The sequence below is a fragment of the Poromitra crassiceps genome (assembly GCF_964638095.1).
Source record: "Poromitra crassiceps genome assembly, chromosome: 5".
NCBI lineage: Eukaryota > Metazoa > Chordata > Actinopteri > Beryciformes > Melamphaidae > Poromitra > Poromitra crassiceps.
This window is the reverse complement of record NC_139642.1, coordinates 22,573,041-22,596,766: the sequence shown is the minus strand read 5'-3', so window position 1 is coordinate 22,596,766 and position 23,726 is coordinate 22,573,041. Positions and strand designations below refer to the sequence as shown.

At 45.3% G+C, this 23,726-nt stretch overlaps 2 protein-coding genes across 4 annotated transcripts in view; both read left to right on the top strand.

Moving 5' to 3' along the window:
* The window catches only part of vps53 (VPS53 subunit of GARP complex), a 48,914-nt gene extending 29,332 nt beyond the window's left edge, over positions 1-19,582 (top strand). For all 3 annotated transcript variants that reach the window (XM_083637156.1, XM_083637155.1, XM_083637154.1), the window contains 10 exons: positions 812-906; positions 2,739-2,981; positions 6,227-6,374; positions 8,328-8,410; positions 8,659-8,737; positions 9,428-9,576; positions 9,794-9,863; positions 10,380-10,517; positions 17,499-17,603; positions 17,939-19,582. In XM_083637156.1, the coding sequence (XP_083493282.1) occupies positions 812-906; positions 2,739-2,981; positions 6,227-6,374; positions 8,328-8,410; positions 8,659-8,737; positions 9,428-9,576; positions 9,794-9,863; positions 10,380-10,517; positions 17,499-17,603; positions 17,939-18,106 (1,278 nt within the window). In that variant the 3' untranslated portion in view covers positions 18,107-19,582. The remainder of the gene's footprint in view (positions 1-811; positions 907-2,738; positions 2,982-6,226; positions 6,375-8,327; positions 8,411-8,658; positions 8,738-9,427; positions 9,577-9,793; positions 9,864-10,379; positions 10,518-17,498; positions 17,604-17,938) is intronic.
* Positions 19,583-19,867: 285 nt separating this feature from the next.
* On the top strand, positions 19,868-23,063 carry rflnb (refilin B). Its single transcript, XM_083637205.1, has 3 exons — positions 19,868-20,508; positions 21,098-21,192; positions 21,497-23,063. Exons 1-3 carry the CDS (start codon positions 20,302-20,304, stop codon positions 21,807-21,809), a joined length of 615 nt encoding a protein of 204 aa, XP_083493331.1. The 5' UTR covers positions 19,868-20,301; the 3' UTR covers positions 21,810-23,063.
* The last annotated feature ends 663 nt before the right edge of the window (positions 23,064-23,726 follow it).

Genomic DNA, 23,726 nt, shown 5'->3' with positions numbered 1-23,726 from the left:
TAGAGCCACAGCCATTTTGAGGAGAGTTTGTCTCTCAGAGACAATTTTTTTTATAGTTAGATTAGATATTATTTCGTCTGAAACTCCATGACTGTCTGACTGTATTGTAGGTCGAGAGATAACAGAGAAACCATGATCAAAAGTAAACGGTCATTCTTCTACGTTCTCTTAATTGTGTTAATTTCTTGTAAATGAAATTTAACAATTCATCCGTTTGTTGGGGACCCCCTGGAACCCCCTCAGGGACCCCCGGGGGGTACCCGGACCCCAGGTTGAGAACCACTGATGTAGATCCATGACTAAACTATCGGCTGAGAACTGACCGACCACTGATCCAGTCTATGGACTCATTTCACAGCAACCGTTTTGAGGTGGTAAAAAGCAGGAAGTAAAGCAGCTGTAACTAATACCATTAATTATGCTTCCATTAATGTTCAGGTGTTCCAGTGTCAGGTGCCCCCATTGATGCTAATGATTACACCTGTGTTACCTCCTGCTTTACCACCTCAGAAGGTTGCTGTGAAATGAGCCGATTTGCTCGAACAACCGATAAGCTACTCCGTTTTGGGTTACTGGACATAAAATTTTGTCGAGCTGAAATAAGTATTGCGTGTGTGGCGGCGAGGGCAAAATTCAGTTTCCGACAGTTGCTTCAGTTTGTGACATGTTACACGTGGCACTTGGTATCCCAATTTGCATCATCTCCAGAAGATGTCTCCTCATGTTGGCTGCACCATATGACCTTTTTCTGTCTTCTGTGTTTTGCTGTTGTGTATTTCACTAATTCCCCTTTGTCCCTCTGCTCTCTCAGCCCAGGAAGCCCAAAGCTCCGGACAACCCTTTCCACGGCATCGTGTCCAAGTGTTTTGAACCCCACCTATACGTCTACATAGAGTCCCAGGACAAGTGAGCAACACACACACACACACACACACACACACACACACACACACACAAGGGCACGTGCACATACACACAGAGCAGATTGGGTTAGTGGGAAACGGACCCAGAATGGGGGCGCAGGTTGTGTGTGTGTGTGTGTGTGTGTGTGTGTGTGAAAAGCTGGCACATTCATGTGTTTTCCATGGCCCCCTTCTTCACCAAGCAGATCCCCCATCACCCCCCATTCTCCTCCTCACTGCCTCCACTGTCTTTCCCTCTCATTCCTGTACATGCCTCAATCTCCCTCTCCCTCTCTACCTCCCTCTATCTCTCTCTCTCTCTACCTCCCTCTCTCTCTCTCTCCCTACCTCCCTCTCTCTCTCTCTCTCCATCTCTCCCTCTCTCTACCGTGGCAGAAATGTTTCCCATTAGCTGCATGACCACAGACGCTGAGAAAGAGATCAAAAAAATTTGCTGCCACAGCAGACCCCCCCCCCTTTTTTTTTTTAGCTCCCACCTCTTTACTCTATATTTTTGTGCCTCCTCTCTCCATTCTCTTTCTTTTCTCAGTAATTAGTGTTTAATCCCTCCTCTCTTCTGCTTCTATAAAATCTCTTTCTTTCCTTCCACTTTTTTATGACTCTTTTATTTTTCCCCTCTCGTCCTCCCCTGCTTTTCACCTCCTCTTCCTCTTGCTTCTGCCACCGCTCTGTATTCGCACCCCCTTCCTTCAGCCCGGCCTCCATCGGTCCCTCCCTCCCTCCTCCCCTCCCTCCCAGTCAGTCATGGTGGTCTCTCTCCAGAAACTGAGCACAGTTCTGGGCCCTGGTTCTCTTGGCTCTCTGGAGCGTTGAATGATGTTGTTTGTGTGACCAAGGGAACAGTAGGCTGACCTTATTCTGCGGCCCAAAACCTCCCTCTTTCAATGGAGACCTGCAACAAGCCACGGGCCAGATCAGCGTGTCCCCAGTGGGGGCGCGGCGCGGGAGAGAACAGTGGCCTGCTTGTTTTGTCCTTGGCGGCACTTCCTCCATCCAAGAGGATTTGGACCACACCAGTGTAGACCTGTTGACTGTTAGTGCTGATGACTACAATATGCTGGGAATATGATATCTACCCATCTGTGTGTGTCTCTGCCTCTCTCTGCCTGTTTGATTATCCATTTATTTATTTTGTTTGTTTGTTTGTTTATTTTATTTATTTAATTTAATTTTATTCCTCTCTCTGCCTGTTTGATTATCCATTTATTTATTTTGTTTGTTTGTTTGTTTGTTTATTTTATTTATTTATTTATTTTATTTATTTTATTTATTTTATTTATTTTATTTATTTTATTTATTTTATTTATTTTATTTATTTATTTATTTATTTGTTTATTGCAGTCCGGGGCCATTGTTAATCAAGTTTATTTTTTATATATATAGCGCTTTAAAGAGTGCTTTACAGAATTGCTTATGAAAGAAAATTCAAAGGATGAAACAAGACATGAATTCAAAATGCAAGAACTATAACAAAGGAACAGAAAAATGTAATAAATAGTCATACACACGGACACATGCGCGCACGCACACACAACATACACGGGCACACACACACACACATAACATACACGCATACATCCACAGAGACAACTGATTAATCCAGACAAAAAGCTAGCAAGTAAACATTTGTTTTAAGGCTAGTCTTTAAAAAAAATCAACTGAATTAGCAGATCTAATGTTTTCATAGAGACTATTCTGTTTAATTAAGAAGGGGTTCTGAATTTGATTCCTGTTGAATATCCCCACTTGTGTGTGTGTGTGTGTGTGTGTGTGTGTGTGTGTGTGTGTGTGTGTGTGTGTGTGTGTCTGTGTCAGGAACCTGGGTGAGCTGATTGACCGGTTTGTGGCTGACTTCCGGGCACAGGGCCCCCCCAAGGCGGGGACGGAGGAGGGGGGCGCGGTGCTGCCCAGCTGCGCTGACCTCTTCGTCTACTACAAGAAGTGCATGGTGCAGTGCTCCCAGCTGAGCACCGGAGAGCCCATGATCGCCCTCACCACCATCTTCCAGAAGTATCTGAGAGAGTACGCCTGGAAGATCCTCTCTGGCAACCTGCCCAAGTAAGACTGTCCTCTCCGGTGGTTCAGTCCCAAGTGTGTTCAATTAAAAACCCAGCTTCCGGCTAAATCGAGCTTTTTAACTTGCAGCTATCGGTACCCATTGTTTTCAGTTGTCTTCACGATTCCACGAAGGAATAAAATGAGCTGGGAAAAGGATGTGATGAGGATGTGATCCCACGCTCACTACATTTCCATATTAGAATGTTTGCCGACACTTTTACAGACACAGTCAAGTCTGACTTCAGCTTTGAAGTTGGAATTTATTAAAGGAAAGATGAAGGAAAGGAAAATAAATCAAAAGGGGCTTAGCGAGCCCGACTTTCCTTATTCCCTTCAGTCAGGCTCCTCAGCCTCTGGGCTCTCCCAAAAAATCATTTCAATAAGTAGTCACCTCATAACAGCAATAAACTGTATACCAAATACCAGGGGTGCACCGATCGATCGGCAAGCAATCTGTATCGGCCGATATTGACCTCAAATATGCGATCGGCGATAGGCAATTTTTTTTAATAAAAAAAAATAATAATAATAATAATAATTTAAATTAAAAAAAGCCCTATCACTAATCAGGCTTTCCAACGATATAAAACACAATGCCAATTGGTATTATTAAAGGGGCAAAATAATCAACCTAAAATAACGTTTCCAAACTTTCTTTGAGGAGGTTATATATCGGTAATCGGTGATCGGTCGATGATCGGTTGGGCAGATATTTCCCATAGGCGATCGGCAATCGGTGATCGGTGCACCCCTACCAAATACAAACCAGCTTATAGTCTTCTTCATTGTCTAATATTTCAACCATTCCCATCCATCAAAACCATTATTTTTTGGGGGGCAATAACACATGCAGATTTCTTTTCTCGATTGATTTTTGACAAACAAGCGTGCCACGCCCACAATGATTAATTCGTACTACTGGGTTGAGTTTGATAGTTAATGTTTAGTTCTTGCTGTGTTTGATGGGCTGGGGTTGAGTCGGATAGTTAATGTGTTTACCTAGTCCTTGTTGTGTTTGATGGACTGGGTTGAGTCTGGTAGTTAATGTGTTTAGTCCTTGTGTTTGATGGGCTGGGTTGAGTCTGATAGTTAATGTGTTTAGTCCTTGCTGTGTTTGATGGGCTGGGTTGAGTCTGATAGTTAATGTGTTTAGTCCTTGTTGTGTTTGATGGACTGGGTTGAGTCTGATAGTTAATGTGTTTAGTCCTTGCTGTGTTTGATGGACTGGGGTTGAGTCTGATAGTTAATGTGTTTAGTCCTTGTTGTGTTTGATGGGCTGGGTTGAGTCTGATAGTTAATGTGTTTAGTCCTTGTTGTGTTTGATGGACTGGGTTGAGTCTGATAGTTAATGTGTTTAGTCCTTGCTGTGTTTGATGGACTGGGGTTTAGTCTGATAGTTAATGTGTTTAGTCCTTGCTGTGTTTGATGGACTGGGGTTGAGTTTGATAGTTAATGTGTTTAGTCCTTGCTGTGTTTGATGGACTGGGTTGAGTCTGATAGTTAATGTGTTTAGTCCTTGCTGTGTTTGATGGGCTGGGTTGAGTTTGATAGTTAATGTGTTTAGTCCTTGCTGTGTTTGATGGACTGGGTTGAGTCTGATAGTTAATGTGTTTAGTCCTTGCTGTGTTTGATGGGCTGGGTTGAGTCTGATAGTTAATGTGTTTAGTCCTTGCTGTGTTTGATGGACTGGGTTGAGTCTGATAGTTAATGTGTTTAGTCCTTGCTGTGTTTGATGGACTGGGTTGAGTCTGGTAGTTAATGTGTTTAGTCCTTGCTGTGTTTGATGGACTGGGGTTTAGTCTGATAGTTAATGTGTTTAGTCCTTGCTGTGTTTGATGGACTGGGGTTGAGTTTGATAGTTAATGTGTTTAGTCCTTGCTGTGTTTGATGGACTGGGTTGAGTCTGATAGTTAATGTGTTTAGTCCTTGCTGTGTTTGATGGGCTGGGTTGAGTTTGATAGTTAATGTGTTTAGTCCTTGCTGTGTTTGATGGACTGTGTTGAGTCTGATAGTTAATGTGTTTAGTCCTTGCTGTGTTTGATGGACTGGGTTGAGTCTGATAGTTAATGTGTTTAGTCCTTGTTGTGTTTGATGGACTGGGTTGAGTCTGATAGTTAATGTGTTTAGTCCTTGCTGTGTTTGATGGACTGGGTTGAGTCTGATAGTTAATGTGTTTAGTCCTTGCTGTGTTTGATGGACTGGGTTGAGTCTGATAGTTAATGTGTTTAGTCCTTGCTGTGTTTGATGGACTGGGGTTGCATGCTATGTAGGCTCTGCAGATGGTTATGTTGCGGCGATGCTTAATCCACTACCAGCAAAAACATATCTAGCTCACTCACCACATTAGAACCCCCTCGCTGGCTGTGGCACACAGATACACACACACACACACACACACACACACACACACACACACACACACACACACACACACACACACGCACACACGCACACACACACACACACACACACACACACACACACACACACACACACACACACACACACAGAGGCCAGTTCTGTTTCAGATATAAATGCATGCTAATTACACACTTGCAGTCACTGATGCACTAATGTAAAGCATATATGTAGCCGTATACAAACACAGTGAGATGCACTCTCACACTCTGTGAGTATGTATGTACCCATATAGACGCACAGGGACCACACTCTGTGAGTATGTATGTACCCATATAGACGCACAGGGACCACACTCTGTGAGTATGTATGTACCCATATAGACGCACAGGGACCACACTCTGTGAGTATGTATGTACCCATATAGACGCACAGGGACCACACTCTGTGAGTATGTATGTACCCATATAGACGCACAGGGACCACACTCTGTGAGTATGTATGTACCCATATAGACGCACAGGGACCACACTCGTCTTGTGCGGTGTGGTAGGGATTGTTTTTGGGAGGTTTTGAAAGGGGCCCTCTCAGGGAGCCCGAGCTGTGTTGTGGTTTTAAACACATGTGACGTTTATTAATGGGGGTGGCGTCTGGGGGTGGGGGGTATTGCTGCTGACATTCCACTAGGGGGGTTTCTCTTATGGCTCAGCAGCAACAGGGCTCTCTACACAGCACCTTTAGCTACAGCAATGTAGGTGTCTGCCTCTCTCTCTCTCTCTCTCTCTCTCTCAATCTCTTACTCTGTCTTGCTGCCGTTCTCTCCCCTCCTCTCTCTCTCTCTCTCTCTCTCTCTCTCTCTCTCTCTCTCTCTCTCTCTCTCTCTCTAGGACCAGCAGTAACAGTGGGGGTCTCACCATCAGCAGTCTGCTGAAGGAGAAGGAAGGCTCAGAAGCAGCCAAGTTCACCATGGACGAGCTCTGTCTCATCTGTAGCATCCTCAGCACCGCAGAATACTGCCTGGCTACCACACAGCAGGCATGCACACACACACACGCACACACACACACACACACACACACACACACACACACACACACACCCCGACAGACATTTCAGTATCTTAATTGTATACCTTTATATTTTAATTATTTGATTTGATTGATCCTCCAGGGGAGGAAGACATTTCTCATTGAGCTAGCTATTAGCATTGTTAGTGTTCTTACTTGAATGGGCACCACTACCTGCCAACTAGTCTCTCAAGCCAAGTGTGTCTCGTCCACACTCAAAGAGTGTGGACGAGACAGACTGTACTTCAGCCCATTACAATTTGGACAGAGGAAGTGGTCATCTTCAAAAGGGGGGAAAAAAAAAGCTTCGGACCAGAAGCAAGTTTGATGTTATTCGACCAATCACGACACATGTAAGCATCACCGAGGCAGGTGATTGGGGAGATGAGCCGATATCCCGCCTTATGCCAGATGTTTGTTTGGGGTGCCATGGCTGTCTGTCCTTGTTTGGAATGGTTTGGAGATGTTTGCTCAGATTCTGACATGTTCAAGCCTTGTTTGTCTGTGTTTGCCAATAGCACAGCTATCAAACATTCTACAACAACTGCCACATTCTTGTCGGCAGATGTTGGATAATATTTGATTCGTGTGGCGTGGGCGTGAGACTACCTGCAAACTAAAATAACAAACTCTCTTGTGGCTAAGATGTACAATTTAGTTTGAATGAAGAATACTAAGAAAACTGAAGTGCCACCACCGAAAAAAAAAACTCTTCCCTGCTTTGTGACAGGTGCTTATTGAGGAGAAATAGCAGGCTAATGTTGAATATTTCAAGGTATCACCTGAGTGAGAGTCACTCAGGTGCACCCTGTGCACTCAGAGACAGCTTCTACTTCACCAGCTGATCAATCCAGACCCCCAGTCACTGGGCATGCAGTGCACTACTCAACATTTATCATCGGCCACAGTGGCAGGTAGTGTGGCGCACAGCTGGGAGGAAATAGCTGCTTGTCATCATGGTGGAGTTGACAGTGTCAGAGGGTTTCATCAGAGTTTTGAGGAACTCACGGTAACTGTTGGATGATTACAACATAACCTGAATGGTTTCGACAGTGGTGTCGTTCTGCAGCACATTTAAATGATTTATTTATGTCCACATAAATACAGAGTACAAAGGACATAAACACTAATAATGCAGTAAGATGCTGGGAGACAGTTAGTTACAAAAGTGCCTAGTTGGCAACCACAATAATGCGTAAAAACAAAATAGGAACACCACACAGGGTGATGGCAGTGGCAAGTTGACAAATACAGTTACACTGTAATACAAGATAATTGGTTAGTATCCATCCACTTTAAGGATACAAAAAGCAGCGTCTTCTCCATATTGAGCGGCTAGTCGGCTACCAATAATAGCAGAGACTGAGCAATAGCTTGCTAGCTGTTTGGCCCTTCTCTTAGGTAGTCCGGCCATCTGGAGGCCTCTCACAACCAGTTTGTGAACATGACCCAGGCTACCGAATATGAAAAGTAAAAGTTTACAACTGTAGCCCAGCTGTGAAATGGTCTGCTTCAGCTGTTGATACTTTAACATCTTGGTCAGAAAGGCCTCCTCTAGGCTGTGGTCAAAGGTACAGCCAACCTCTAGGATCAACACCTCTCTGTGATTTTCATTGACAACAACAACAACATCAGGAGTGTTAGCTGGAATATTAGAGAACACATCAGAATTGTCACTACACACACACACACACACACACACACACACACACACACACACACACACACACACACACACACACACACACACAGTGCTTAGTCATGCCAGCATGAAAAAAAAAGCATCAACATAAATTTGAAGAAAAGTTAAATTTCAAGGACACTTACATTCTGTGTAATACATATTCCTTAAAAAATAAAGAATGTGCGCATGTGTGTATGTGCACATGTGTGCATGCTTATTTGTGTTTGTATATTCCAGCTGGAGGAGAAGCTGAAGGAGAAGGTGGATAAGGTCCTGGTGGAGAGGATTAATCTGACTGGGGAAATGGATACATTCAGCACGTAAGTGACAAACACACAAAAATACAAGTACATTATTTTCCAAACGGCACTTTTTTAACGCTGTCACCTCTATTCAGCTTTTCCTCATGCAGCGCACCGCATGGCTTTTTTCCCAACTGAGCCATTTTTGTATGAGCATTGCCAAGTTGGCAAAGGTTTCCCTCCATCCATTAAGAACACCTGCAAAACAAAGCATGTCTGTCTGTACAAGGTGATTGACAGTGAGTGTGTCCTCTGCTTCTTCTCAGTGTGATCTCCAACAGTATCCAGCTACTGGTTCAAGATCTGGACGCGGCGTGTGACCCTGCTCTCACAGCTATGAGCAAAGTAGGCCACACTTAGACACACACACACACACAGGCCTGTCACGATAAGTACCGTTTTTCCCCCCGATATATTGTCCCAAAAATAATACATAATTGGGATAAACGATTGTCATTTTCAGACCATTTTTTCACCACTAATATAATGATAATGTGTTTAAAAGACGGTTCTCGAGTAATACATTATCTTCATCTGGTTGTGTGTTTGTTTGTTTGTGTGTGTGTGTGTGTGTGTGTGTGTGTGTGTGTGTGTGTGCGCGCGCGCGCGCGCGCGTGCGTGCGTGCTCAGAAAATGTATTTAATTATGTCTTATGATAAGTTGATTTATTGATTATTGTGACAGGCCTACACACATAACCACACAACGGGCACACACACACACACACACACACACACACACACACACACACACACACACATACACATCTTAAAAGTCTAGTCAAGTGTAGACCTAACATCTTAAAATGTTATTATGTAAGAAATGATTGTGACAAACGCATCCTGATGTCCACCCCTGACGTAATATCCTCGGCACCCTGGTTGTGCGACGCCTCTCTCTCTGCCTCTCTCTCTCTGCCTCTCTCTCTGCCTCTCTCTCTGCCTCTCTCTCTGCCTCTCTCTCTGCCTCTCTCTCTCTGCCTCTCTCTCTGCCTCTCTCTCTGCCTCTCTCTCTGCCTCTCTCCTCTCTCTGCAGATGCCGTGGCAGAGTGTGGAGCATGTGGGCGATCAGAGTCCTTACGTCACGTCAGTCATCATGCACATTAAGCAGAACGTGCCCATCATCAGAGACAACCTGGCCTCTACGCGCAAATACTTCACTCAATTCTGCATCAAGTTCACAAAGTACAGTATATACATACGGCCTATGTATGTATGTGTAGGCCTTCACATACACACATACGTCTTTCTGCATCCACAGTTAAGAGCTTGCATTGACCGCATTGACTCTCAAGGCTCTAACCTTAACGTTAACCCTGCCCGACATTGTGCCTAACCTTGACCTCGACCTGTACCCAAACCCTAAACCCACTTTGTCATCTCTCTCTCTCTCTTTGACTAGCTCTTTCATCCCCAAGTTCATCAACCACCTGTTTAGGTGTAAGCCTATCAGCATGGTCGGAGCTGAACAGGTGAGCTCAATTTCCGCCTTGCTTCTTTTTTTGAGATGCATTGTGAATCATCCTAAGCACATTTTGAATGTAATTTAAATGTATATATGCTATTACATTGTAATTGCATCAGAAAATACATGCATGTGCATTGAAATGTTTTAAATCTGCTATGACTTGTGAGAGCGTTAAAATCTGTTAACCTTTCCTCAGATAGTACGAATCACTGCAGATGTTCACAGATGTGAGTTGTAGTATCAGGTTCTGGCCATAGTGATTATAATGCGCACAGCAATGCCCATGATGCATTATAATGACCAAAGGAAGCGGCTGGTGACTGCACGTGTGTCGGAGGAAGCATGTGCTAGTCTATGGCTCTCCCCAGATCGGCAGAGGGGCTGGAGCAACCACCAGATCTGCAGGGGGAATTGGCCAAGTACAATTGGGGAGATAGGGAGAACAGACCGGGGGGAGAGAGGAAAAAAAGTTCCGCCGAAGTGTTACCTGAGTTTGTGTCTTGTGTGTTCTCCCCACCAGCTCCTGCTGGACACCCACTCCCTAAAGACAGTGCTGCTGGACCTGCCCTCCATAGGCTCCCAGGTGATCCGCAAGGCGCCCGCCAGCTACACCAAGATAGTGGTGAAAGGCATGACCCGGGCAGAGATGATCCTCAAGGTGAGAGCGAGGGACTTTACTCAACAACAAACCCGCTCCAGTGCAGCTGCTCCGTGGCCAATAGCAGAACGTAGTAAAGTGTGCTCAGCTTGCCTTCTTTGGATGAAGGTTGGAAAACAAAATCGACCTCAAACTCAGCCTTGCTCCTAAAGCCAATGGAAACGTCGTTAAAGAGATCAATTTACCATCATTTAAACAGTTTACTTTACATAATATAAACTGGGAATTAGCTCGCATTTTTAACTGATGGATTTTAAGGAGAACTCAAGTTCCACCCTAAATAAGAAATGACTGACTCAACTGAAACTCATTGTCGGGGCTGCTCATTCTTTAAGGGACTGCACATTTTATGGCATTTTCACTTGGGTGGCTCGAGTCACGCCGGACATTTTTACAACCAAACCTTGAGTCGTTGTCCTTTAATGGCTCTGAACCTGTTTTTAGAGCCTTTGCTGTGCATATGGTCCTTTTATCTCTTGTTAGCCATTCAACACGTGTGACGTTCAAACTCTGACACATCGCTCTAAACATGAACTCTGCTATCTTAACCGCCTGGCCAAGAATAGTCTGGCACAACGTGCAGCTAACCGCTTTTTCCACCGATTCAGACTCCTCATGAGAAGAAACAATAGGCTAAAATCAACAGTGTTCCGAGTGTTTGCGGTCCGCCTGGCGAGCCGCTGTTAAAATGTTTGCCCAAGTCGTCGGGCAGATTATCAATTTGGGGTTTATTTTGGGCAGAATAACCCTTTAATTGTGTCTTTAACCCCACTCAGGATAGCATTTTATGAGCGTGTTTCCATAACCTAGGGAATAGGAGTGGAGCTTTGTGCACCTCTTTGGTTTAACGAGTGAGACGGACCAAGGCAGGACACACACTCGTACACGCACACGCACACACACACACACACACACACACACACACACACACACTCTCTCTCTCTCTCTCTCTCTCTCATACGCTGCATGTGGCTGACCTTGGGCCAGTGAAAAGGTGCCAGTGGCCAAGTAAATGCGTGCGTCCATGCGTCTATTCACGCAAACACACTCACAGACCCGCACACACCCAGTGGGAAATGTTGACATGCGTCATTCATGCGTGTGTCGATGTTTTGTCTTCATGGAGGACAGTAAACACAGGATTTAGCCAGTCAACTTTGCTCCAGCGTCACCTTATGGGACCCCAGAGGACAGTGGTATGTGGCTGCCGTAGTTTAACCCCACCCTAATTACCTGTCCCTGGAGCCAAGAGATGCTTACATATACACACGCACACACACACACACACACACACACACACACACACACAGTACACGCCCTCCTGTCCCTTGATATTTGTTCGGCTCCCTGGAGTCCTAACTTCCTGTTATTAGCCTAGATGTTTCTAGTAGTCAGAGGACGACCTGCTCTGATATCCTTCAACATCAGTCTTCCTCCACTGTGGAGAACAGTGGACCATCAGCACACAGCCAAATGTACAAACACTCTTTCCTCTCTCTGTCTCTTTGGCTGGACTATAAAGACAAATACAGGCTTGGGAGGTGAAGAACGGGTTAAGCAGTGTTACAAATATTGGCCGCTGAGCCTTTTGGCACCTTTATTGAGCCAAGACGCTTAATTGACATCGGTAAATTAATTAATTGGCATTCAGTCTTTGGGCATTGGGTTGCTTGCATGTTTGTAAAATATCCAAGGTCAAGCTAGGTCAATTTCAGTTTCAAGTCTGGGCCAAACTGAGAAATAATTAAATTGAGATTTCTCAACCCACGTTTGAGTCTTTTCAGCGTCGGCTTCAGTGTCTTCTCATCTGCATTTGTATCAGTCGAGTAACTGAGAAAAAATAAGTCCAATTGTAAGATACTTCAACAACAACAACAAGATCTAATGCCGTGAAGCATTAAGTCACAAGATTATATTGGTGATTTATGATAATATATACAATGCTCTATTTACACTATGCTACATGGTTTTACACTCGGGAGTTCTGCCACAGAAAATGTGTTTTTGAAGCCGAACCTATTTTGACTGTTGTCTACTAGGATGTGAACACATTGTTGCAGATGGGTGTGTAGGTATCCCCTTGAAAAATGCCTTGAATATATTGATATGCATTCCTTCTTGTCTGCCACACATTAAAGGAGCTTACATACTATAGAAGTATAGAATGCTTTCAGATCAGATCACTGCTGTCAGCGCTCTAGGAGTTGGAACGCCAACGAGCTGCTTCAGCTGGGATGTGATCTGGTCCTGCAGAACTTTCAAAGATGTGCTGGATCCTGCATGAAAGCCTTAGTCTTTGTTCACACCTGGTCCTTAACAGAAGCAGAGCTGAAGTTGAGCTCACGCTGAAGTTGAGCTCACGTTGAAGTTGAGCCTCATGCTGAAGTTGAGCTCACGCTGAAGTTGAGCTCACGCTTAACCGGTCACACGAGAAGAATTCTCTTTTCCTCCTTGAACCCGCCCACAACTTCCATTGACTTCATGCCTGGCAGCGTCACGCTTGGAAAACAGGACTGAATCCTGAACGAGCGCTTGAGCCACGCTCACACCAGTTCACACCAGCTTCACCTGTTAACAAGGACGCCGAAATGAAACTTGTGGGTTCAGCGTAGGTTGAGCGTTGCTTCGGTGTATGGTGTGAATGTGTCCTTAGCTACAGCCATTAGCTATGATAGCTGAGGATAGAAAGAGCAGAATCCCATGGCAAATCATTTGCCGAGGCAGGCAAATCTGACACTAGAAGAATTCTGAAAAGAAAAGCCTGAGGGAACATCCTTTATTACTGTACATCCCATATTGGAGAATAGTTTTCATATATAGACAAATGAGACAGCCTTAACCAAATGAACATGGAATAATAACACAGCAAATTATAATATGAATAATATATAATCCAATACACTGCTGTTGTAGCAGATTTTTCATTTATTTCTTTAAAATAGTAGTTACTGGTCAGATGGTCTCTTCCAAAGGAAATTGACTTAATAAGTTGCAGAGAATTTACATTGATTGCGAATGATAAAAGTCCTAGAGGCATAGCTATGAATATGATCATTGAGATAGTACTTAGTCAAAGCTTGAAGACCAGAGATTTTTTCCGCATGGCTTCTGCACCCTGTATGGCTTTGCAGCAATTCAAGATAGGAGCAAAATAATCCATAACTTTAATCTATAAGAGCCTGGGCTTTGGCGAGTGAGTAGATGTGGAGGCTTTCATTGCTTTGTTTGGAGATTCAAGGATTGAAATTGGCAGATTTGCTGGCCGTTGATATCATATAGAGGGTGTAAAACAAGAGTGAGGAACTTGTGAATAGATCAGAGCTGATGGATCTCATGTGAAAATACCTTTTGAAGAGAAATATGTTTGAGGATAGGATATAGTGTAGGTGCTTGCGCAGAGAATATTCTGTTTCTTCTGGTGACAGCGGTTTTCTTGCTGCTTTTGAGAAGCGAAAGGTGTGACGAGGAGAGGGAAAAGAAGAAGCCTAGTGACTTTGAACCATGCATCAAATCGGTTGTTGTTGTTGTATCTGGAAATTAAATCCTGTATTTTTATCTTTTCAATGTCAGTGTTGTTGCCAGACATATATGTATGTGTATATTCCATGCATTAATGCTAGCAAGAAGGCACACAAGGATGCGTTCTCCGAAGGGGGAATCCCTGGGGATCCCAGACATCCCAAACACTTTGGAAAGAACCTTTGAAAGATTTGGAGAGTTTTGGGGCCTTGGGAAGAGAAAAGCCATATGAGTCAAGAGAGGCTGTTTGTTGTCTGACTTTGTGCAACTTCAAGCTGCCTCACAGGTAATTACTTCCACCTTGAGTTGAGCTGCTGAAAGGCAAACCCCTAGAAAACCAGCTCAATAGAGAAATTCCTCTACGCAACCTCAACAATAGTTTTCAATTACACTCTACTGTGTGACTTGAAATCAAATATATCATATATTCTAACCAAGATAAATATATGGTGTGAAGTTGAGCAATACAGTCATTGTTATTGGTATTCAACCAACCCAAATTCTCTCATGTCACTCCCCTCTTCCGGGACCTTCACTGGCTTCCCATCTCGGCAGTGCATTCAATTCAAAACACTGGTTCTGGCCTACAGGGCAGTACACCAGACAGCCCCTCGGTACTTACAATCTATGGTCAGGCTCCAAATCTCTCACCGTTCCCTCCGCTCCTCCACCAGCGCAGGACGCCTCGCCCCTCCTTCACTACGGGGCTCAAAAGTCACTCATCCCGTTCGCGACTCTTCTCGTACAACCTTAACTTGTACCACTGTTCCTTCAGAAGTTGTAGTTATCATAGACTGTGTTACATAGTGGATTGCTCTATTGCTGACAAAAATGTGTTTATTGTAAGTCGCTTTGGATAAAAGCATCTGTCAAATGACGTAATGTATGTAATGTAATGTTATTCTGCAGAATTAAGTTGTGCTGTGTTTGAATTGTAAAGCTTAATTTATACTTATTAGAAAGTGTCGCTCAGCACATGGTCGCAGACGAAAAATAAAGTGTCGCTCATGTTGCTGCATTTATGCTTCTCTCAACGGTCACGTGACGCTATAGACAGAGGGAGGCAGAGAACTAGTGCAGACAGCCAAGAGAGGGAATGCTGTCAGTGAACCCACGTCGGAGGCAAGATGTAACGACACACAACCACACAATCACCTCCTCTCTCTCTGGGAAGTTGGTCACGGTGTTCTTTGTGATTTTCACGAAGTCATACATCAAGGACAGGCTGATACAAATAGCGGGGACACGTTCATTAATTTAATTTCAGCGAAAACTAAAACAAGGAAGTCAAGCGCGTGCCCGTCTATATAGCCAGTCACACTTGCGCGACATTATGTGACGTAGTCAGCGACACTAGAAATTTCACCAGGTAGCAGACACCTCTCGCAGACACTTGAAAGTGTCGACTCAAGTCCTCATTTCTGTCGGCGACCGTTTCAAAAGTGTCGGCAGACGAAGCATAAATTGGGCTTAAGTCCTCCTTTACAGTTATTTGCCACACATAAAGCCAACATTGATGAGTTATACTGTAGAAATATTTTATCCTGTATGCCTGCCATGTTAACACAAATCACGCAGCGTGCCCTCCAACTGGATACGACCCACGACGTTGTTTGTACAAGCAGCCCCAAATACGACCTGACATCACGTTTCAACGTTAAGTGTCCTCTAGCGGTCATGTGACCAGACCAGAGTTTGGTGAAAAAACCTCGAGGCGTGCGCCTGTCATAACCGCTCAGCTACCGGTTCGTTGCTGTCCGTACCCCTAACCCTAATCCTAACGTTTTTTTTTAAAGAAAAGTCGCTTTTTCATGTTGCTTGGGCAGAAGTCGCATAGTACTTTTTTTCTGCCACTGAGGGGCGCTACTCTAGCAGACATGCTATATATGGTCATATGACGCCATTGGTCGTATTAATTGCTGGATATGTTGCAGTACTTTTTCTCTGCCACTGAGGGGCGCTAGTCTAGCATACGTGCTTAAAAGTTTATGGTTGTACACCAGGTGTTGCTGCATTACGACCTCATGGAGCGTATGAGTTGGAGGACTTGTCGAAAATCAAGACAACGATACGGAGACCTTCCAGGCAACCGAGGCCAGTGTGTTTCAAAATGATTCAGCGTTAGGTGGTTGTTCAGGTCTCAGAAGAGAATAGTTACAGATGGTTTCTTTGAGTTTCCCCCGAGTACGTGAGATCCCGTACCCTAAATCTCATGTTCATGCAGTTGTCAGATTCGATCAGTAGAGCCGGGGGATGTCTACCATGTGAACCAGTCATGTTCAAAGTACACAGGATTCTTTCTGTCTGTCTAAGACGGCCTCTCTTGGCCAATATAAGGCCTGTGAGACGTGGCTGTTTTCCACACTCTTCCAGGCAGCCCGGCCCAGCAGAGCTCCGGCTCTCTCCCACCTCTGAAGCTCTCTTCTGGGGAGAGTGTTGGGAGAGGCAGCCTGCTTCCCCACCCCTGTTCAGCCTGGATTTTTCCCTCCCTCTGTTGCTCTCTGTCTCTCTCTCTCTCTCTCTCTCTCTCTGCCCATTTCATTCTTAAGCTCGCTCTCCCCCTTTCTTTCCCTTTTTTTTTACAAGGTCCCTGCAGGCCTTTCCCTTGGCCAGGCTCCAGGACAGTTGCTAAGTAAATCACTCAGTCGGCAGGAGTAGGAAGGACCCAAAGAATTCCACACAATCCTGAGCCTCCCATGCCCTCTCTCTCTCTCTCTCTCTGTCTCTCTCTCTCTCTCTCTGTGTCTCTCTCCCTCTCTCACTGTCTCTCTCCCCCTTTCACTGTCTCTCTCCCCCTCTCACTGTGTGTGTGTGTGTGTGTGTGTGTGTGTGTGTGTGTGTGTGTGTGTGTGTGTGTCTCTCTCTGTCTTTCCCTTTCTGTCTTCAGATTTCTCACCTGCTCATGCCCTTCTGTCCCCTGGGCAAAATTGAGAGTAGTAAAGCAAGATATTTTGTGTGTGTGTGTGTGTGTACACACATGAGGTTGGGGAGAGGGGGTGTCTGTCAGACATGTGTTGGTCAAGCAATGCTATCCGATCCGCGTTTTCCAGCCTCCCTCTTTTGTTGGGGGAAAAAAGAGAATCCAATCCACAAGGCTCGTGCCCCATTTCACTGTTTTGCCTGGTCTCAACTAATACCCAGACTCATTATAGCTCCAAAATAATGACCGCTCAGGCTAATTCTTGCCCACTCATGCATGGAGTAATTGCTGTGTAAAAAAAAAAAAAGGAAAAATAAGCGAGAGGAGGGGGCTCCTAAATATAGCCCCGTCGCTTTTTTGTTTTGCAGCTTGAACCACTTGCAACACTGTCTGTTGCAGTCCTCCCCCTCTTCCTGGTTTGGTCCGTAGCTGCCCCATGTGGGAACATTTACACATCTCTTGGGTTGTCCCATGATGGTTCACAGGAAAGGGGTGGGAGGGGTTTGAAAGCCAACATAAAAAAAAACTCCACTCCTCCACAGGTGGTGATGGCCCCACATGAACCACCGGTGGTGTTTGTCGACAACTACATCAAGCTCCTGGCTGACGGCAACCCCGAGACCTTCCAGAAGATCCTGGACATGAAGGTCAGTTGGTCTGGACATACAAGTCTTTTAATTCTCTGTATCTCTCATTCACTCACACTCACTCTCTCTCTCTCTCTCTCCCTCACACTCTCACACACACACACACACACACACACACACACAGCTGCTGTGATGTCACCTGTTTTCCCACTCCCTCCTGTTTTGCATAAGTTATGTAGTTTAACTGTGATGGGAACCAAAGCACTATCGCTCAGAGCTTTTTGTGGTTCCTCATCGTTTGCTGGTTTGCTCGTTCCCCCCTCCAGCAGGCTACTTCATGCATTCTCTCTGTGATGTTTGGTGGATTGTAACACCGTTGCAACTTGCTCACACAGGGTCTGAAGCGCAGTGAGCAGAGCAGCATGCTGGAGCTCTTCAGACAGAGGCTCCCCACTCCTCCCTCCGGGGCCGAGGGCGGCTCCTCTCTCTTCAGCGCCCCGACCCCTGAGCAGGAGTCCTCCCGCATCCGCAGACTGGAGAAACTCATCAAGAAAAGACTGTGAAGGGATCTACACGCTCCATACCAACCAACCTCCAAACTCAGAAAGGCTGCAGGCCCAAATGGCTCTTTCCCCCATCTTAACCCTCAGTTATTCATCACAAAGACTGTATCGTGCAACATTCAGTTACAGTGGAGAATTGCCGGAAGGGAAAAAAAAAACGTTGACTGGTTATTCTGACTGACATTATGAGCCCGAGCTGAAGTTGGATTATGAAGAAACTTCCTCAGCTGCCGCGTGCTGTTGGTACACGTCATTTACTTCTGTCATTTGCCACCTTTCTTTTCACGACACTAATGTCTGCGCTTTGTAAACTGTCAAATCTGCTGTACATCACGCACACTCCATACATTGTTGCACACAGTGTATTTGCACTCGACAGACTGCAGAGCTGCTCAGAGTGCCACAGGCTGCCACTCTGGCACATATCCAATCCAGAATGATTACAGGCTGGCAGTTCCCCCGAATATCCCCGTTTATCTCTGGGTCTGTGACAGCTCTTTGTATGTACAGTGGGGGGTTACCGGTTTGCCGTTTGCATGGATCTCTGTGATCCAGTACAGTGGATCTACGTCATAAAGAGGGGCGGGCCCTGTTGGTGTGAGCGGTGATGTCCCACAATGCAACGCTGACTCCAGGTTCAGAGTTCCCGAGTCTGGAACAAAGAGGGTCTTTTGGCTTTTGTGCATCCTCCTCGGGTAGACGTGAGGTGGGCTTTGTCTTGGCTTTTGAAACTCCCCCCTAGGTTGACTTGGAAATTAGAACCAGCGAGTCTTTTAACTTGGGCTTTTGCCTAGGAGGGAGGGAGGGAATGAGTGATTATAGGCTGTGTGTAAACCACCTATGTGCATGTGTGTCTGCCATTTCCTTTTCACCTATAAAATAGTTCAAGCTCATCTTAAATCTTCATGTTTTTGGAAATAATGTCTCGCTTTCACTGACATGGACACCGGAGTTGATGTTTTAATGCAAGAGAGGCAGACATGTAGGCCATGTATCCGTCCAGCAGCACACTGTGTGCTGACTGAATTCCCTTGGCAGACTCTTTGAGAAGTTCTCTATAATTTGATGACGAAAATGTATTTTGATCGTGGAAAGATACGCTGAGACAGCACAGACAGAGGCTACTGACACTTTGCCAAGCTCTTGTCAGTCTAAAAGTAGCCTTCCTCATAACGTTAACACCTCAATGTTAAATGCTTCTCTGTGTTCGGAGAGATAATGAAACGTGTTCATTTTGAGGTATATTATGTGGTCTGACTCTGAAGGACTGTCTGGTAACTGGTGTTGAAGCTTGCAGTGCCTCCTGGAAAGTCCTTGTACTGTAGATCATCAAATAGCCTAAATATAACGCCTAATGTTATAATTGCATTTAGTGTACATTCCTGCCTTCTGTTGATACAAAATGTGACTTGTTTGAATTGTCTAAATTCAGTTGTAAACTACACAAGAGGCAATTGTTGAACACACTATTAAAACATTGCCACAAGGTATTTCGTGTGCTCCGTCAAATGAGTGTAAGGCTTCAATTATTTTGCACATGGTTTGCACTAGGCTATATCAGGAAAATAAAAGCATTCACCTGATTTTCATCACGGCCCAAGCTGCCTGTATTTTGAATGAGGGCTGGGAAAATTCCCATGTCTCCTAATCCTTCCCCCAATCAGCAGCGAGGAAAGGCTTTAAAAAGGCGTTTCCTTTCCTAGATTTCTGGAAAAACAATGAGACCCTTTGAGAGGAAGACGAGCAGCGGGCGGGCCGCCCTCAAATCCCTTCTCCGGTGACACCGTTAGGATTAATTAAGTTTGTCACTTTTGGACATGATTTCTCTACCTCCCATTTTTTTGTTGTGTTCCTGGTAAATTGGGCTATGCTTTGATGTTTTGGGGACTTGCAGAGTAAAGGACACGTGTTGAGTTTAGTTCCTTGTTTTGGCTGCGGTTTGGAAGTCTGCATTAGCAGCGGTCGGGAAACTGAATCACCGGCCGGTTGATGAACTTCCCAGCGGGGCAGCCGTGCACGCTGTCCGGGAAGAGGTCCGTAGTTGCACCACCGGGGGAACCTCGCAACAAAACAACAAAGGCCGTGGACCAAAAAAGTAAACCCCCCACCCGCGACAGGGACTTGCAATCGGGAAGTTCTCTCTTGTTTCGTAATCCGCATCTTTGTTGACGGAGTTGAGCAACTTTGAAGCAGAAATGGTGGGCCGGTTGAACTTGCCAAATGTATGTGAAGAAGGAGATCCGCTGGACATGAGCTGCAGCAGGGCTGAACGAGGACTGGACAGCCCGGACTCCGGGCTGCCCCCCAGCCCGAGCCCCAGCGCCTGGCTGCTGCTGCCTGTGTGCGCCGACAAAGCCGGCGGGGCGAGCCCGGTGTCCGAGGACGAGGGAAGGGGCTGCCTGGTAGGTGTTGTAGGCTACTTTCACCGTTACATTGAAATGTGTGTGTGTGTGTGTGTGTGTGTGTGTGTGTGTGTGTGTGATCACCATGAGGCAAGCAACCACAAATGAACCAAAATCAACTAACGTTATTGTATTTATTCCATAATTAGGCTATAATGTGTACTGCCCTAGTTGGATAATAGGAATTTATCTAATTGAATCAGTTTACTGTACTTACTCACGTGTATAGCTCCAAATATATATGCCTGCTTACATTGCATCGGAACCATGGACTGTACAAACATATCAGAACAGATAGGCTACTGTAACCCGTGTTTATACAAATTGTCACTGCCTCTCAACACACTATTAATTTCAGGTCATACAATACAATACTGCCCTTGTGTTTTGCTGACTCACCAGCAGCCTTAATAATGAGTCCATGAGGCCAGTAGTGGTCTCTGCATCTCTACACAGGGCTTGCTTGCTACGTGTCCCTACGGCCACTTGGGGGGCAAAGTGGGTCACGTCAATACTAAGTGGGGCCGCCGCCAATGAGCACTTATATTGGCTGCTTATGTTTTGACTGTGGGCTGACTTTACGTTGCAGGTTCCAGCGTTACCTGTTGGATCTTTCCCCCAGCTGCACGCATTGTCCTTTGGGGAGGGAATAGCACTTGATCCGTTACCACCGAAGGAAATAAGGTGGGGAATATGGCCTATTCTGTTTTGCATTAACGTTACTGGTCTGCATTTTGAGTGAGCACATTCATACCAGTTCAAAAGTGAAAGTAAGGTTGACACAACTAAAAAGTTTCCACAATCAAAGCATATGAAAGACACAGAAACAAACACAAGCAAAGAAGATGACTCAAGTGAGGACATACATGACCACTAGGGCTGGCGTGGGCTACAGGCCCTGTGGGGGTAAGGGGTAGTAATAGGCTGCAGTGAGAATAAGGACTAGGCCACCAAATATTAAATAATAAACCTGTGAATCTCCTCACAGATACACCTCGTGGGTGCACTACGACTCGGCGCGTCACTTCATCCAGGACGTGACGCTCCAGCCGCGGGGCCAGGGCCTGGAGCGCTGCAGCCAGACCGTGGTGGCCCTGCCCCACAGCACCTGGCGTCATTACAAGACCCAGCTGGACTTCCAGCCTCGCCAGCGGCTCCAGCGCTTCCAGAGCACCACCATCATCTACCCCAAGCACGCCCGGGCCACCTACGCCACTGAGCTGAGCTACGACCGCCGCCGGCTAGCCACGCGCTTCCTCTCCAGCGTGGAGCTGGACAGCCGCGCAAAGCCACCTCAGTGATGGGGAAGGGCAGGGCAGATGGCTGGGGTCAGCAGCACGGGGCGGTCGCTCCCATCGCCCTCGTCGGGTCACCAGGCAGACAGCCATGGACCTGCTGTGTTGTCATTTTACAGCCGTGTAGCATGCTCTTCTTTTGAGTGTGTGGCCATAGAGGCGGACAGGAAGCCTTTTGTGCTGTGTGGCAAATCACAGAGATAATATCCGGCATTGACAGGCGTGTCGTTTGTCTTCGGTTTGTAGCTAGTCCCAAGGTTTGCAAAGGCACGCTCATGTTGGATTTGTTTTAATTGGCTGTTGGATTTGTAGGTTGGGCTCATACGGGTGGAGTCTCATATCTGCCCTGTGCAAAATCACTCTTGTCACATTTCATCAAGTAGGCAGAATGATTTGTTTTTGAAGTTGAATGGCGAGGCTCAAATTCTAGAGGATTGGGTGCTGCCCCTCATTCTCTCTCTCTCTCTCACACACACACACACACACACACACACACACACACACACACACACACACACACACACACAGGCAAACTACATGTAAAGCTGTAAAGGAAGAGAGGAGCACTTTTAAAACTGCTAACCTGTGGTTCAAGGCAACTAGTACATTAGTAGGGGGTGGAAGGGCAGTGAGGGTTTGATGCAGAATAAGGAATTATCAAGTGAGTGAAGTTATGTTTGTATTCATTCATACAGAGGGTGTGGTGGCGAAGTTATGTTTGTATTCATTCATACAGAGGGTGTGGTGGTGAAGATGCTAAAGCTGTGTTGGCCTCTTCCTAAATCGCAGGGTATTACCGGGTGTTTCTGCACAACATGACCACATGTGAAACCCTCCCCACACCTTTCTGATTGCTCTCATTCATGTATTATTTAAATGTGGGCAGATTGAGAAAAGCTTTCTGTTCATTTGGATGCACAAATTGCTACAAATTCAATAGGTAGGTAGTGTAGATGGAACGTGAGAGAGGGGGTTTTAACTGAGAAGCAGGTAGTGTTTTGGTGTCTAGCGCCCACTGGCTTTCTGGTGGGGAAATAACAGGCTGCATTCCTCTCCTATCGTTTCCTTTTGGCTTGATCCTGTTGAAAATGATGTATTTATTCTTCTGGACTTCTGTGATCTGGAATTTCATCGGCCGACTAACGGGTCTCTGCAGACTTGTCGAGGGACATATTTCTGTGTGCCTTTATTGATGTATCTATTGATGTTTTTGTATTTTCGCTACACCCTTTGTGCCCGTTTGAAATATTAAAAAAAGTATTTTAATTCAATATAACAAGGGTTGGTTCTTGGTTGTCTGAATTTGGAAAATTCTTCATGGTTACCAAATATTGACCATAGGAATAACATGATGTAAGGATTCTCAAAATGAGTTAGTTTTCAAGGTAGTGGTGCTTTGATGCCCTCTACTGGACAGAGATGCGAATGTTTACAATAAAGAGCTTGATTTCGTTTTGGAGTAATCTTTCGAGACGGGCAAAACGGTTTTTGTTTTTCCAAAAGTTCAACATTACATATCTTTATTTTCGATACGTTTTAATACTTTCTGCTTGACTTGAAAATGGAAAGTGACTGGAAAGCTGGATGAAGGGATGCAACTGAAGTCACAATTGAGAAACTAGCACAAACATGTACGTTTTTAAAATGAATGTTGTAGGAATATAACATGGTCAGGCAATCAAATCATCTTGCATTGAACAGGCCATGCCATAACGTTTATTAATATCATCAGTAGCAGCAACTCCAAAAACCAGTTCAGAAAATAAATCTGAATGTCCTTACATTTTTCTTTGTTAGTGTTGTAACATTTCCTAAGGTTAGAGGCAAGAAGTGTGTGTGTGTGTGTGGGGGGGGGGGGTTGATCAATCATCGCAATTCAAATCATATTTCATATTTTTCATCTATTCAATATGTTTAGTTAGT

What these genes read in the sequence shown, in the direction of transcription:
- rflnb (XM_083637205.1), top strand. Translation starts at nt 20,302, where the DNA reads ATGGTGGGCCGGTTGAACTTGCCAAATGTATGTGAAGAAGGAGATCCG. An exon ending in ACGAGGGAAGGGGCTGCCTG is followed by an intron (nt 20,509 to 21,097) that starts GTAGGTGTTGTA and finishes TTTACGTTGCAG; the next exon opens with GTTCCAGCGTTACCTGTTGG. An exon ending in TTACCACCGAAGGAAATAAG is followed by an intron (nt 21,193 to 21,496) that starts GTGGGGAATATG and finishes ATCTCCTCACAG; the next exon opens with ATACACCTCGTGGGTGCACT.